General features: G+C 40.9%; 1 protein-coding gene across 2 annotated transcripts in view; it reads left to right on the plus strand.

Annotated features, from left to right (window-relative positions):
* ANO1 (anoctamin 1) overlaps nucleotides 1-16,011 on the plus strand; it is an 82,081-nt gene that overhangs the window by 39,537 nt on the left and 26,533 nt on the right. For both annotated transcript variants that reach the window (XM_030482335.1, XM_030482334.1), the window contains 9 exons: nucleotides 198-296; nucleotides 1,816-1,967; nucleotides 3,556-3,610; nucleotides 5,766-5,817; nucleotides 9,162-9,227; nucleotides 9,722-9,777; nucleotides 11,236-11,277; nucleotides 14,879-14,943; nucleotides 15,508-15,642. In XM_030482335.1, the coding sequence (XP_030338195.1) occupies nucleotides 198-296; nucleotides 1,816-1,967; nucleotides 3,556-3,610; nucleotides 5,766-5,817; nucleotides 9,162-9,227; nucleotides 9,722-9,777; nucleotides 11,236-11,277; nucleotides 14,879-14,943; nucleotides 15,508-15,642 (722 nt within the window). The remainder of the gene's footprint in view (nucleotides 1-197; nucleotides 297-1,815; nucleotides 1,968-3,555; nucleotides 3,611-5,765; nucleotides 5,818-9,161; nucleotides 9,228-9,721; nucleotides 9,778-11,235; nucleotides 11,278-14,878; nucleotides 14,944-15,507; nucleotides 15,643-16,011) is intronic.

A 16,011-nucleotide genomic window follows, 5' to 3' on the forward strand; every position in this document is an offset into this window, starting at 1 on the left:
ACAAAGAGGTGTTCAGTGATTGTTCTGTTGTTAGAAACTGGCTGTCCCAAACAAAGGAGATTTATCATGTTGGTGGTAATAGTAACAATAGTTTGTTCCTTAAATACTTGTGAAACACAAGAGGAAAAATATTTGATTTCCTCTCTTCAATAACCTTTTGCTTTTTTTCAGTAAACCTCTTGCTTTTTTCTTTAAAGACTAAAATCCATGGGATTGGATTCGTAAAAATACATGCACCGTGGAATGTGTTGTGTCGAGAGGCTGAATTTCTCAAGCTCAAGATGCCCACAAAAAAGGTGAGTCCTGATTTTCTTTTTTTGTTCCTCTCGAAGGCATAGTTTAAACATATCTCTGAGGACCTTATAAACATGGACTTTTCTTCCCACAAGTGTTTTTAAACTTGTGGGAAGAAAATAAGTGCCACAGACTTGCTTACTCGGGAAAGCAGGAAGAATAAATGGAAGGAGGAATGGAAATCCAGAATTCCTGGTAGCTACCTGTACACAGTGAGAGTGATCTCATATGATGCCTCAACCTCACAGTGTGTTTTAAAAGAAGAGGTTGATGATGACATTTGTCTGTGTGTTTCAGAGGTTTTTTTCTCACCCAAAACACTGGACTGCTAAAAATGATCATGAGGGTAACAATTTGTTTGCAGTAGCCTCGCTGGGTTTAGTGACTAGTCATATACATCATTAGTCATGTTTACAGGAGCTAGGACTACTGTACCACAAAATAAATTACCTTTCTGAAGATTTGAAATATCATTAAAGAAATTAGTATATTTTCATCAGTTCTAAATCATCTGTGATAGATTGCTACCTGTTCACTGAGCATAGCTTAGAGATGGATTAATATTTAAACACTTACTAAGTGCATGTCCCAGACTACAGAGGGAAGTCTATAATGGAGCAAGAGACAGTCTCAAAGCCCAGCATCAGTTATTACAACACTAAAGCCACACTTTTGGTTTAGATTTCAGATTAATCCCCATTATTGCCTCACTCACCACCGATTTTAATCAGAAGCACAATTAGATAAAAAAAGTCTGTGGTGATCCTATGGCTAAAGCTGCTTTGCACAAAAGAGAAGTTATGTGGGCATTTTGTGGGGCTTTTTATTGCGTGTGAAAGAGGTCACCTAGCCCTGCAGTCATTGCCCAAGAGAAGTGATCTGCCTGAGAACACCCTCGGACCCCTAAAACCTTATTTCCAGACCAGCATCTTCCTGCAGTGGGAGCCCAGCCCTGAATCTGCACATAGTTTATGTGGTTCAGAGAGGGAAGCCTGTAAAATCCTCTTCTGTGACCTGCTAACACAATTCCTGCTTCTAGCGCTACAGAATTGCAGTTGCAATTCAGGATATTTTGGTTCCTTTGTATGGAAAAGGGGAAACTCCTGAAACCTGCACAATATTCCCAGGAAAGCCCCCTGAGAGAGGAGACCACAGGGACTTAGTGCGTCTTTCATTTCCTTGTCCCATTGCACAAAGAAAATAGTAAATGCCAGAGAAGCTGGGGTCTCAGGAGCCCGTGCTGATTATATCTCCATTGCACATCTCAATCTGATTATTTGGAAACAAATACAGGCCATGTTTTGGCTCACAAGAAGAGCAGTAGCCTTCCTCTGGTTGCCTTGGTTTGGCTTTCACATCCATCTCTGCCTTCCTGAATGTTTTCAAGAAGGTAAGCTATACTTCTGGACAATTTATTGTGATGTATTTATGTAATTGATGGTTTATTCCTTACAGTTCACTATCATTTATGGATAAGCAATAAGCAATAAAGTTTTACTGTTTTTCTCTTTGCCCTCTCAGATGTATCAGATCAATCAGACCCACGGTCTTCTGAAAAAGATTAATTCTGTCATTCAAAAAATAACAGAACCCATCCAGCCAAAAGTAGCAGAACACAAACCTCAGACGGTGAAGCGCCTCTCCTACCCCTTCTCCAGAGAGAAGCAGCACTTGTAAGTGAAAGCTTTCTGTAAATGTCCATGTCAAGAGGTTCCAGCCTTTCTGCTAGTAGCTAAGGCAACAAAAGGTGACAGGGAAAATGAATGCCAATGCTTTCTTAGGGATTACAAGAAATCTGGAGACGGACTTTTTGTAAGGGCATGTAGTGACAGGACAAGGGGGAATGGCTTTAATGTGACAGAGGGGAGATTGAGATGAGATCTTAGGCAGAAGTTCTTCCCTGTGAGGGTGGTGAGACACTGGTACAGGTTGGCCAGAGAAGCTGTGGCTGCCCCATCCCTGACAGTGTTCAAGGCCAGGCTGGACAGGCCTTGGAGCAACTTGATTCTAGTGGAAGGTGTCCCTGCCCATGGCAGGGAGTTTGAACTGGAGTTTAGACGTTAAGGTCTCTTCCAACCCAAACCACTCTGTGATTCTGTGATTACTATAAAGAATATTTCCATTTTGCAGTAAATATACTTTTTTCTTTTTCTCACTCTTGAGGAATGAGGCTTGTAGAGCCCCTCTTGTGAAATCTGTGTGGTTTAGCTACTGTTGTGGTATATAATACATATCTCTGTAACTCTACACATCAACTGTTAGACTTGCCAAACATGATTTATAATGTGATTTGCAATAGTCTCTTTTCCATGTAAAACAAAATGCTTGGTGAAACTTGTAACCAGAGATGTGGGTTGATAAATTTCAGAATAATTTCAATCATCTGGTATGGGCAGCTCAGACATGTTCTGTCAACCAGACCTTGTCTTTGGAAACGTGATGAAGTCAGTGGTAGCTTTGCCTTCGATTTCAGATCAGAAAGATTATGCTGTGAATGTGGGTGTAGGAAAAAATCAGAAGGTGAGGCCCAGCCAAAGTTTTGACTGCCCTGGATTGCTTTGCTGCTGCTCTTCCTTGGCCAGCATCCCAGAGGAGAAGCTTTGAAGGCTGTGTTTATGTATGTGCCAGCTGGAACAAATAACAGTCCTAGGGCAGGATTTCTTCATGGTGCATAAAGGGGTTTTAGTTTTTAATCAAGAGATGCAGAACACTGATGGAGTTGTGTGTGTTAGTTGGGCCAGGCAAAGTTTGTGACATTTGACATGTTCTTGGACTTGCATGTAGGACGTTCCTACAGCGAAGGAGCCTGGTGCCTCAGAGAAGGCCCCAAAGATGTTCCTTAGGTTAGCTATGGATGTACCTTATGCTGTTTGCAGTGGTGGCTTTTAAAAGTTATTCTACCTGTGTCTGTGCTGAATAAGGGAGGCAAGAGTAGCTTCACAGGGTTTGAGGCACAGACAAGATGTAAAGATTATTAGGAAAATTGAAGGCCAGCAGTGGTTAGGAATTCAACTTCAATGAGCACCAACAGTCTCTTTTGTACAGACAAACCTACAAATATATAACTGATGAACCTCTTTAAAATATGACAGTTGAGATGGACTTTCTTTTTAATAGGGTTTCTACAAGCTATTCTTTAGTGTTAGCTATGGGAGATCCGCAGGAGCAATAGAAATATTGAAAGGAACAACAAAAGCAGGAAATTACTGGCTTTCTTTTTTCTTTTTTAACCTAATGGGCTTCCTTCTAATCTTTTAACAGATTTGATTTGTCTGACAGAGATTCCTTCTTTGACAGCAAAACGAGAAGCACTATAGTAAGTACCGTATATAAATAATGTATGGGGCATATTGCCTTAGTCGTGGTGTTTGTAACCCCTTTGACAGCTTTAGGGTCTTTCTACTTCTTCAGTGCTAGTTCAGGACTTCTTCTTTCATAATTAAACAAGAAATCAAGCCTAGGACAGGAATACGATATCACAAACTACATTCCAGTGCTTTCTTGTGACTTACAGAACATAAAATGGAGTGTGGAAGAAGGTGTAGCCTCCTTTATAGCCACTGAGGGGGGAATTACAATCCAGCCCATATGAAATCCAGGAGAGCTGGAAGGGCCCATGCCAAGCAGCACTTGCTGTGACACATTTCAAAGTATAATGTGGACTCTTTGCCCCATTCCACTGTTGCTAATCGGTGCATTGGAATGTGACTGTGAGCATGCTTGTATCTTATATTTAACATTAGCCTTTGGGGAGGCTAAGTGGTTTCAAAAAGAGCTTATATCACAATTATAGCTGCCTTTTCTTGCTATGGTGATAAGGGTTGTAAGATATCTAACTTCCCTTTCCTGCTTTGAAATTCCAGTGTGGGGACCCCAGAAAGTAGTTTCCCTGTAGCTTAAAGTGCACTGGTTTGATGCAAGCACAGGTTATCAGGGCTGCATGAGTTTGACCAGGGAAGGCAGATGTAGTAGCACAGAGATGGAAAAGAAAAAGACAAACATCTAATTGATTTATTTGTGATAAAGCATTTCAGTTAAGATCTCAAAAAAAGCACAGCTTTTGTTTGTAGACTTTCTTTTGTATGTCCAGATATATGTTAAAAACCCTTGTAAGTACAAGAAACGTAAGGGAGCACTTGAAGAGTTAAAATTCATGGCAACAGACAGAGAAAGATGGCAAGACAAAATGGCACCGTGGGAGAAGAGGGTGAGCAAGACTAACTGAAACAAAAGGAGATCATAGCAGAGGCTGGGAGGAAGAGGAAAGGTGGGGGTTTTGTAAACCAGTCAAGGAACACTGGGCATATAACGATAATGCTGGCAGTATGTTGCTTTGTTTGAAACCCGCGTAAGTCACCCAGTAATAGAAGACATGTTGAATGTTTCCCAAGCATCATTTTATCCTTTGTGTTCTTCTTTCTTTAAAGTTCTGTCCTGCCTTTCTCATGGGTATTTTTAAACCACAGTGCAAATATTGACCCTTCTACCCATTGCAAAATGAACAGGAATCTAATCACTGCCTGTGGGTCTTTGATGAATAGAAACTAAGCCAAAGACTTTTCACTTATTTAAAATAAAAATATACATTATATAACTGGAAATCTCTGTGACAGCCCTTGCACTCACTGGAGCTCCAAGATGATGACAGACAGATGAGCTGGGGCTTGCCCTGCATGCCCTCACTTGTTCCCTTCCCTCTGGGAATTGGGTGGCAGTCGAGTTAGTGCATGGATTAGTGGCCATCCCAAAGGAAACTGGTCCTGATTCCTCAGGTGGGCCACACAATGGGCAGCAGGTACCTTTGAGGTTTTCTCCTGGTGCCCTCTCCTCTGCCAGCCTCATGTCGGCACAGTGCTTGCCTGAAAGCATTGCTGCACAGGAATGGCTGAAAGCTTCACTGCTCAGGCAGCATGCTGAGATGTGCAAAGGTTATTTAACAATAAATGCAATAAATCCTAAAATAAATACATCTGTTTTGCCACTGAGGTCGTGCAAGCATAGAAGTTTTAAGGTCAGCCTGTGTTAGTCCAGTTTCTGATAAACAGCTGCATGCTGTGGACATGTTAGGAGCCTGAAGCTCCACTGAGATCCTTGGATTGAAGCCAGCTTGTGCCATCGGAGGTGAGGGAAGAGCTGGCCCAGCACACCACCTGGTCCTGATATAAAAGGGCTTTTGATCTGTGATCGATGTCTACCATGAACAAACCCAGCATTTCTGATACATGACCGGTTAGATGTTTCCCGGTTTCCTCCAATCAATTATGTTGGTAGCTGGTTATTTTGTCAAGCATTTCTCTCTTGCATGGAAATCTTTAAGCTGTGCTCTCCTGAATACCATGACTTTTATTAAAGAATGATGACTTCATCTGCATCTTGATTTTGCCAATATTTGAGCTGTACACAAAAAGATTGTGCTTTTCACTGGCAGTAGCTGAAGTAACCCTTTCCTTTCTTTTATTTTGCTTCTATAGGTTTATGAAATATTGAAAAGAACAACATGTACCAAAGCAAAATATAGCATGGGTAAGGAACTTTATTTAGCTCTAAGATCGATATCGTTTTCAGGTTTTGAAAATAATCGCAAGCTGTGGAGTTTAGGTTTTTCCCCTGCTCTCTAATTCGATGTATGTGGATATAATTGTTTGGAACTTTTCTCTAATTAATGTAGCCATTTGGAATTTTTTCAAATGTGAAGTTATAGATTCAACTCTAAATTAAATGTTGAGCATATAGGCCCTGCAAATGTTAGTTAGGTCCTTTGCAGTAGGACTGGATGGTGATATAAACCAGTGGATAATACCTGCTCTGCATTGGTTCAGTTTTACACTCACTGATGTGGATGAGGGTATTACCATGAATTTCAATAACTGCAGTGAAGTCTGTGTCTTGGTCCATTCCTTTTAAGTAGGAACCTCACATTTTTATCATGGGATGGCTTTTCAATGACTTGAGTGGAATGGTCTTAATTGATGACTGCCCCAAGTGCTGTCCTAAATGGAACTGAGATGGCCCAGGTCGAACAGCCAAGGACTAAGGCATGGACTGAAAGTTGGCTCATCTCTTAGCCCTTAGAATAGTTGTTGCAAGTCAGTGGGTGTGAAGTTTGTACTGCCACGGCCAGTCATTTTTAGGATTTCAGCCTTAGGGCTTGGCTGTAAAAACTAAATTCATAATGCAGATAAACATGAATTGCAAATCAAGTCACCTTAAAGATTTGTTGGCACTTAGATACTTGATTTTATGTGTATCACAATATATAGGCATATACTTGACTGTGGGACCAGAGTTAATAAATAGTTAATGGTAAACCAAATCATAGGAAGCGGAAGGCTAAATTCCTTCAGATCCAAGCTTCTTACCAGTAAGCCAATAGAAACAAATTTGTAAGAGGAAAGTGCATGTGAGAAAATGTTTGATAACTGTTGGAATCTGTTATGGTACTTATTTGCCTACAAGCAGTTAAATAAAACAATGGGAACTTGAATTACAGGTAGTTCTGTTCAATATTGACCCAGAGCTGCTTAGAAATACATCAAATAATAGAAGAATAATTATGCCAGAAACGATTTCCATGCTTTGACTTTTCTGTTGAAGTAACAACATACAATGTGCAATTGTTGAGTCCTTATATACACTAAATTTTGGTGTTCAGCCAGTATTAACAGAAGAACTGTTTCCCCGTAGCATGTGAAATCCAAATTAATCTGTGACTTTCAGGACCTTTTTTGAGTCTGCTGCTGGATCATTTTCATTGGAAATTACGAATTTGCACCCTTGTAAGAGGAAGGTCATACAGCTCAGTTTGAATTCTTGCCTTGGAGTTGGTTAACTCGATTTATTTATTTTTATCTTTCTTTTTTTTTTTTGCATGTGTCCAGAAATGGGAAACACATTAGAGATTAGTTGAATAGGGTAGAGGCTAAAGGAAGGTAAGGTGTTAGGATTCCTGAATTGTTCTGAGATTAGCAAGTCCACACAGTATACCTAATAAAAGGTCGTTAGGCCAGCCCATCTGTGGGTACACTCAGCCTAACTCAATCAGGTCCTTTGTGTTCTAGTGCTGGAATGCTGGGTTACAACCCAGCAAAGGCAGCAAACAGATTTGAGCAAACACAGATAATGCTGCAGCATTTCTGCCCAGCAGGAAAAAGGCAGCCGCCCAATGAACACTGTAGTCTTTGTTATTTAGTATGAAAATGTGTGAAAATGTCAATGTGCCTTCATTGTTAAATGCTGAGATGTAGAAGGGTACCACATAGCTCTTGGTCTCACAGCCCTACTAGTTGTTTCTGCAGATATGTGGAGACATTTGCAGACAATTCGTAGTACTGTTATAATCTTGAATAGGACTTTGAAAATCAATGATACTGCAAAATATTGAGGACTCCTGGAGCAGTTCCTCCAGCAGGTGATTAGTATCCCAAAAATGGTCATGAACTTGAAAAATTCTTATTTCAAGAACAATCATAGAATCATAGAATCATAGAATCGTAAGGGTTGGAAAGGACCTTAAGATCATCTAGTTCCAACCCCCCTGCCATGGGCAGGGACACCTTGCCCTAAACCATGTGGCTCAAGGCTCTGTCCAACCTGGCCTTGAACACCGCCAGGGATGGAGCATCCACAACCTCCCTGGGCAACCCATTCCAGTGCTTCACCACCCTCACTGTAAAGAACTTCTTCCTTATATCTAATCTAAACTTCCTCTGTTTAAGTTTGAACCCATTACCCCTTGTCCTACCACTACAGTCCCTAAGGAAGAGTCCCTCCCCAGCATCCTTGTAGACCCACTTCAGATACTGGAAGGCTGCTATGAGGTCACCACGCAGCCTTCTCTTCTCCAGGCTGAACAGCCCCAACTTTCTCAGCCTGTCTTCATATGGGAGGTGCTCCAGCCCTCTTATCATCCTCGTGGCCCTCCTCTGGACTTGCTCCAACAGCTCCATAAATCAATCAAAAAAGTCTCAGTGAATCCACTGTTCAGTGAGCTATTTCCTGGTTCATAGTCACTGTTCCTCCAAATCCAGTCCCATACTCTTAGCAATGAACTGATGGGCAACATGGAGCACACTCTAGTACATTCTTTTTCTTTCATTTTTCTAAGTCCTTTTGAATTCTCCAAGATGCCAGAATATACATACATTTTACTTGGCATTAATCAGCTTAGCCTTGCACAAGGACAAGTATAGAATCATAAAATCCCAAACTAGTTTTGGATTGGAAGGGACCTTAAAGCTCATCCAGTCCCAACCCCCTGCCACGGGCAGGGACACCTTCCACTAGACCAGGTTGCTCCAAGCCCTGTCCAACCTGGCCTTGAACACTGCCAGGGATGGGGCAGCCACAGCTTCTCTGGGCAACCTGTGCCTGTGCCTCACCAGAAGAAGAACTTCTGCCTAATGTCTAATTAAGTACTTGACTTAGCTCTGATTCAGCACCCAAGACTGATTTGTTAAATCCCCAAATATATCTTCACAGATAACATGACAGCTTCAGATGTGGGTAATACACCTTAATTGGAAGTAGCTCTATTAATGCCAGCAACTGCAGTAAGAACATCAGAGAAGTAACGTGGTATATTACATTATACTACTTCTCTGATGTTCTCAAATTGAGAACATCACTTTGAGCCCTCAAAGGTCCAAGTCCAGCCAAGTGACCTTTGAGAGCTCCTCACTGTTGTGCTCCTCCAAACCTACATCCTAAGACCTCCCAAACCACCCGTATTCTGGCCCCAAGTTAAGAAGTGATACCACACCTGGGAAGGCAGGACTCCTCAAAGTCCCTTCTGCCACATACATTTTATAGATGAAGCATTAATTGCTTTCAGCCTCATGCATGTCACTAATAAACGGATGTGTAAACAGGGAAAGGAGAGGGAAGAAAGAAGGAAACTACCCTTTTAAATAAAAGACGAAAATGTGGTAAATATGGTAAGTATTACGCCAAGGTCTTCACAAAGGCTTTCCCTACGATTTCTCTAATCAATCTGAAATCTGAATTCAAAACTTTGTGTGGATGATGCGTGTGTATGCGTGTTCCCGTATGCCATCAGTTCCAGCCATATTCTTCTTGTGATCCAGCCTTCTGCTACACACTTTCAAATCTGCAGGCTTGCCCTTCAATCAAACTGACTTTTCAGAAAATGCAATTTGTTTTAATGACTAATTTCAAGTCATTGGCTTCTAATTCTTGATTCTCAAATATATATGACTTCCTCTTGCTCTCTGCAGTTTTCCATTTCATAAAATGAGTCGTGTTTAATAACCTCTATGATTAAAAATAAAACTACATGGAAAGGAATGAGATGGCAGGAAAATTATTATCTGACCAAACGACTGTTATTTTGAGGGAAATCTTCAGGAAGGATGATAAAGAGAGACTGTCTAACCTCAAAATTATAAATATTATGTCTTTATTTTTTAAGGGATCACCAGCCTGCTTGCCAATGGAGTTTACAGTGCTGCATATCCTTTGCATGATGTAAGTGATCTTGCAATGTATTTTACATGTCTACTACCTGACACTAAGAAACCCTTAATGTGTTATGTATTAATGGCATCATCTCAAACATAAGTGTTTTGGGTCCTGACCTCCTGCTTGCTTGCTTGTATCATGACTGCAGTAACTTCTGCAGGTTGTTTCCGTCATTCTGCTCCTTTTTAATGAATTCTGCACCTCTGTTCTGCCTTTGATGATCATAACTGACATTTGAATGTAACATTAGAAGAGTTGTTTTGGTGGCTTAGCAAATGAAATGCTTCTGTTATTTGCTGACCTTCTGCACCCATGATGCCTGGCATCAGTGCTAGGAAACATATTTATTCCTGAGGCAGTAAGTAGCTAATTCCCTCATGCACATCTCCCTGGCATCCCCCTTGCAAGTACAGAGACCATAAGAACCATAAGCAAGACTTTGAAGTGACATCTTTCACGGGACTGGATGTGCCTGCAGACGTCCTTCCTGATGAAGTCTGCTTTTGAGCAGATCGGGAAGATGTCAAAGGGGTGTTCAACTGTAGTGTTTATTCAGAGGGTTAGAGAGAGGCAGGGAATTTTGGTGGCACTCATAGTCAATCCTGCTAGAGGTGCACAGGTTCAAGGTAAAACTGGAACTGACAAACACTCTTGCTTTTAGCTAGACCCTTACAGAGAGGCTTGCCAGATGTCAAGGTGACGTGGCGGTCATGCTGCTCACAATGTGCTGGCTGTGTGAGCATACAAGACCTGGTTTTCTGGCATGGGATGTGAAGATGAAGTATGTCTTCCTAGTTTTCCGCTCCCCTCATTCACACTGGTTTTACACGGGTCCACGAGTGTTTCATCTCAGTGTAACTGAGACCAGAACAGCCTCTTTATCTGCCTGATGTTTATCATAAATGTCAGGAATTCTTAAACTACAGCGTTATCACTTAGAAATCCAGAAAGGTTAAATAACTTCTCTGCATGTACTTGTCTCAAGTCTTTAGACAGCTACTGATAGTCTTGTATATAAGTTATTGTCTTGGTTTACTCCTTTATCATATTTAAAAATAGCTCCAAATTAAAACCTCAAATCTAATCAGCCTTGAGTGTTTGGAGAGTCTGGATAGGGATCAGCTCTCCCAGCTGGTCTCTTCTCTTTCAAGTGGACTGAGCTGAACCCCAAATACCATGGCAATACCACATCCTTTCCCTTGACATTTTTAGGCCACCTTTATCACTTATTCATTCCTTTTGCCCCAGTGACAGACATTATTACTCTTTCTTAATGTGCCTGCCAACAGAAGACAAAGTGTGCTATGACAAATGAACTCCTAAAATACAGAATTATTTTACAGATTGCTTTTTCTGGTTTTGATGCATTAAGTGAGTGGGACACACAGGTATGCAAGATGCAAAGCAGTTCTGGGCATGACTCACTGACTGACGCACATTTTCTGTTGTTTTTTATTTTTCAAGGGTGACTATGAAGGTGAAAATGTTGAACCTAACGACAGAAAAGTAAGTAAGTTGATATCAAGGGGGTCTAATGTACTTGCAGGAGTCCCAGCCTGAGGAGTCACCTGTTGGAATACCACCAAAAAAAAGCCACTAAATGCCAAGCAGTAGAAATACAGAATTTTCCAAGGTTTAAATTTGCCTGAATATTGTCTTTATAATGTTACATTTCTTTCCATGCTGGTAAGAGTACTGACAGCAATTACATAGAACTTCTAAAGTTCAGATGATGTAATTTCAGGCCAGCTCTGATGAGAATACGCTCAGTTGTAATCTGGTATCTGTATCTGGCATAAATCTTGCTTTGCTTCGTGGCAAGCTCCTGGCTCAGCACTGCAACCTCTGCTGAATTAACATGCTGTGATCTGGAGTGTGAGGATCAGAACTGGTGGGGACAGAAGGGAGGCAGTTGAAAATATAAGCATAGAAGTTCTTGGGAGAGATAAAGATTGAATATTTATCAGAAATAAAACATTCTCAGCAAAGCTTTAATGTGCGCTGCTCAGCCAGAAACTGCGCTGTGGATGGATACTGCTGCACTGCATCACTTTTGGCCTAAGTCTGTGGTTGAAATTGTGTTTTTACTGTCTGTACACTGAAAGAAATTTGTTAATTGTGGTAAAATGAGTAGGAATTATTACAGGGAAATATTTCCATAAGAAAAAGCAATTTTTTCACCCTTTGCAGAAATGTTGATTTTGTAAATTCAATACTTTAATACCATTTCTACATACTCCTGGTCACACTTCTGTAAAGAAGAGAGGCTTTTTGTCTCACAACCTAAAGTAGGTATGTTATAACCAGTTCTCCCAGAAGGAGCCACTAAATTTGGGTGCCATATAGGTCAAGTTTTCAGACTTGAAACTTTACAGTTTGTTTCATGGTTACATCTCCAAAGAAATGCTGTGGACATTAGAGTGGTAGGAAAAGCTGATCTAAAGCCCTTCAGGTTGGTCATATAAAAATAGGTACCCAAAATTGAAAGTCTGCTGGGCCTTAATGTGCAAATGGCTCATCAAAAGACAGCAACTGTTATTGTCCCTCCCTACCTCTATTGATTTGTGATAAAAATACAACATACCTGTCATTTCATTATTAAGCAACACATTGCTCAACCAAAAATAGGATGAAAGTCCATGTTTTCTCAAACTGTCTGGATTATCATCTCTATTACTAACTTTTCAAACCTCACAGATTCACTCATTTCGAAAGTCCACTCTGTGTTTGGAAATGTTCACCTTGGCTTTTGACTTCCAGTTGCCTCAAATAACCTTTTAGTGTGTTTTGGCACATCTCTTCTGGTTTCTTGAAGCTTTCTTTAATCTAATCCAGTGCTAGGCCAGGCTTGTGCCTTTTTTAATAACAAAATTAAAGATTTGAGGCATAGAAAGGAAGTAAATATTTAAGGCTAGCACACTGATCTCCTCTAATCATGTCTTTGAAGCTGTGCTTTGAATATCAGGCTGATAAATGTCAGGATAAATGAGAGAATTCATTTGTACTTTAGGCACAAATTTCATTTGAATGTTGTACAAAACTAAAACATGGCACTGATGCAAAATCTCCTTAGTTTAGCATTTTCCTGATATGCCTGACCAGCTTAGATCACAGAAAAATAATCTAATAGCCAGCACAAACTCAGCTTGTAAAAATGAAGTAAAAATAAATAATAAGAGGGTCTTAGCTAGTGCACAGGGATATTGAGGTGTCCCAAATTATTAGCTGTTTCCCAGACATAGGCAGCTGGCCTTAAACTGTTGGAAAACATGGCTGAAAGAAACTTAAAGCAGAATAAAGACAAAATTTGCAAGGATGTTGCTGTTTAATAAGGGCCTGCCTTTAGTTTCAGTCTCTGCTCTTCCTAGTGTAAGGTAACTAATACAGGTTAATGATCTCGGATTGCAGAGGGCAAAATCCACACTCCACTTGGATTTTGATGTGGTATTTCTGTAAAAGTAAAGAAGTAATTCTTTGAACGATTGAATCCATTTGCACAAGAAGTATAGCAGTTCAGCTTGGAAAGTTTGTGTTAATGCTTTAGCAGGAGGATTGCAGAACTGCTCTAGAAATGCCGTTGGCCGCATGACTTCTCTGTGATAAAAGGCAAGAAGTAGGAATGGGCGTGAGCAGCAGCAGGGTATTTCACTGGAGAGATGGAGGAGGCTGACATCTGTCAAGCTTCTCATAATAAAATAGCCTACAGATTGAAGCAATAACATCCTGTTTGGTCTATTCTTCTATGAACAAGGTTAATCTTAATATACTCTTCACTATGAGGGTGGTGAGGCACTGGCACAGGTTGGCCAGAGAAGCTGTGGCTGCCCCATCCCTGGCAGTGTTCAAGGCCAGGTTGGACGGGGCTTGGAGCAGCGTGGTCTAGTGGAAGGTGTCCCTGCCCATGGCAGAGGGTTGGAACTGAATGAGCTTTAAGGTCCCTTCCAACCCAAACCATTCTAGGATTCCTGAACTGGCGTAGGTCTCGATACCCTCTTGTAGTTTCTTCCACAGCTGGGCTGGTTGTGCAGCCCTCACACACTGTTGGAGGTTTGTGTAACCAAGCTCTGAATTTTTCTGCTTTTTTTTTCTTTTTCTTTTTTTTTACCTAGTGCTTGATGAAAATAAATACTTCAGCAATAATCAGTTCATGCTTTTACATGAACTTTTTGAGAAAAAGAGACAGATGAATTAATGAAAACAGAAGTGACCATCAAAGCATCTCTCTGAAATATCAGTAGTTAGTCCAGGAACATCCTGCTACCAAGTTCATGTCACTGGGTTGAAGCAGGGAGAGAAGCAGTGAAGGGACACCTGACTTCACAAGCAGATGTCAAGCTTATTTTCCGCCTGTTCCACAGAGGAGGCGACAGCTGGGTGGCCAGCAAGCACAGTTTGTCTTCTCCAGTATTTTTGCATGCATACTGACTTCTTGTTCACTCTTAGCTGAACTGAATTAAGAAAAAATTGGATTTGAGAAGCCCTATTTATATATTTTACAAAGTAAAAGATAAGTTGAAGGTCTCATAGGAACCTATTTTTGTGAGGGACTCAATTTTATAAAGCACTAATGGGGATCATTGTTTTCCTTGGCCTCTATCCTAATGAAAAGGATAAGTGGAAATCATCATGTTCTTTTAGTTTTAAAGCTGAAAAACTCTTAAATGGAGCCTTTGAGGCACCTCTGCACAGCACCTCTTGATGGATGCTGAATATTATAATTTGTATAGTGAAAATAAACCAGTTCATTCTAGCTTTTTTCTGTCTTCTAAGTCAAAGCATATTCCTCTTTCACATCCATTCTGCTAGATACCTTCTACAGATCATAAAATCAGGACTACTCTCCCTGTCCCTGCTATAATTACCCATCAATCCAGTTGCTGAAGAGCCTTTTAATGTACTAGAATTCATCACTGTATTACAGCATGCCAAATCATCAAATTTGTTTTTAATAGTTGATGCACTCTGCTCGTATTGGCAGATGATGGGTTGAAACCACAAAGCGGTAAGACTGAATCCACAGCCTGGGCTCTGCAGTTTGCTGGACCCAATGGAGAAAATGCTTGTGTCCAAGTGCTTTAGAGCTCTCCTTTGCCTTTCTGTTTCACAGCTCCTGTGTGAGGAGTGGGCAAGCTACGGTGTCTTTTACAAATACCAGCCAATCGACCTGGTGAGGTGAGAGTTCAGCCCTTCCTGACATGTTTCCATGGGGAACACTGAACCTGTGCACAGTGATGCTCATGTGGGTGTCCCTGCGGGGATGCTGCCCTCGGTGCCACCCTGGGGGATTCCAGACAATGGGATGTTCATTGGGAGAAAAGGAGTTTTCTGTGAGTTTAGACACATGCTGATGTATCCCACCTAATGTGAAAGCTTTCAGGGGGTATATTTTTAATGAATTTTGTTTGCTCATGGTGAAAGTTGAGATTCTCTGAAGAAAATGTGGTGCTTTTTTAGGAGGATTTGCTCACAGAAGATCCAAAGATACCAATTTACACAGCAGAAACACAGGGGAAAAAATTACTAGATTGATATGACTTCCTTTCATGGTGCCTGTATCTCCGGATTAACTCCAAGCATCATGAGAAAGACAGTCCTCTGAGAAGACAAAAATTCCCACAGGTCACCGGATCTCACTTTCTCCATGCTTAATCCAGCTGTGATTCATAGTTTTAGCCATGTTATATTTGAAGAAATAGGAAACTTTTCTCTCATTTCTCTTTTTAAAATGTATTTCAGAAAATACTTTGGAGAGAAGATTGGACTATATTTTGCCTGGCTGGGAGTTTATACACAGATGCTTATTCCAGCTTCAATTGTTGGGATTATCGTTTTCCTATATGGCTGTGCAACAGTGGATGAGAATATACCAAGGTAAACTAAAGAAATAAATACATTCTATTATCAGAGGTTAGTAGAAACTCAAAGTTACCTTTCTCTAGAAATGTTTTGTTACTGAAGTGTTCAAGGTCAGGTTGGATGGGGCTTGGAGCAACTTGGTCTAGTGGAAGGTGTCCCTGCCCATGACAAGTTTGCAGTCCCATGGATTCCTGCTGGCAGTAAGCTAGGTCTAGTGGAAGGTGTCCCTGCCCATGGCAAGTTTGCAGTCCCACGGATTCCTGCTGGCAGTAAGCTATGGAACACTCCCAAGGACTGAGAGCAGGCAGCAGAACTGCAGCATGGTTTTAAATCATTAGCATTTATTGTTAATTTGACTTGTGCAGTTTGCATTGATGTATTAAA

Source organism: Strigops habroptila, chromosome 4, assembly GCF_004027225.2.
Source record: "Strigops habroptila isolate Jane chromosome 4, bStrHab1.2.pri, whole genome shotgun sequence".
In the NCBI taxonomy this organism is placed as follows: Eukaryota; Metazoa; Chordata; class Aves; order Psittaciformes; family Psittacidae; genus Strigops; species Strigops habroptila.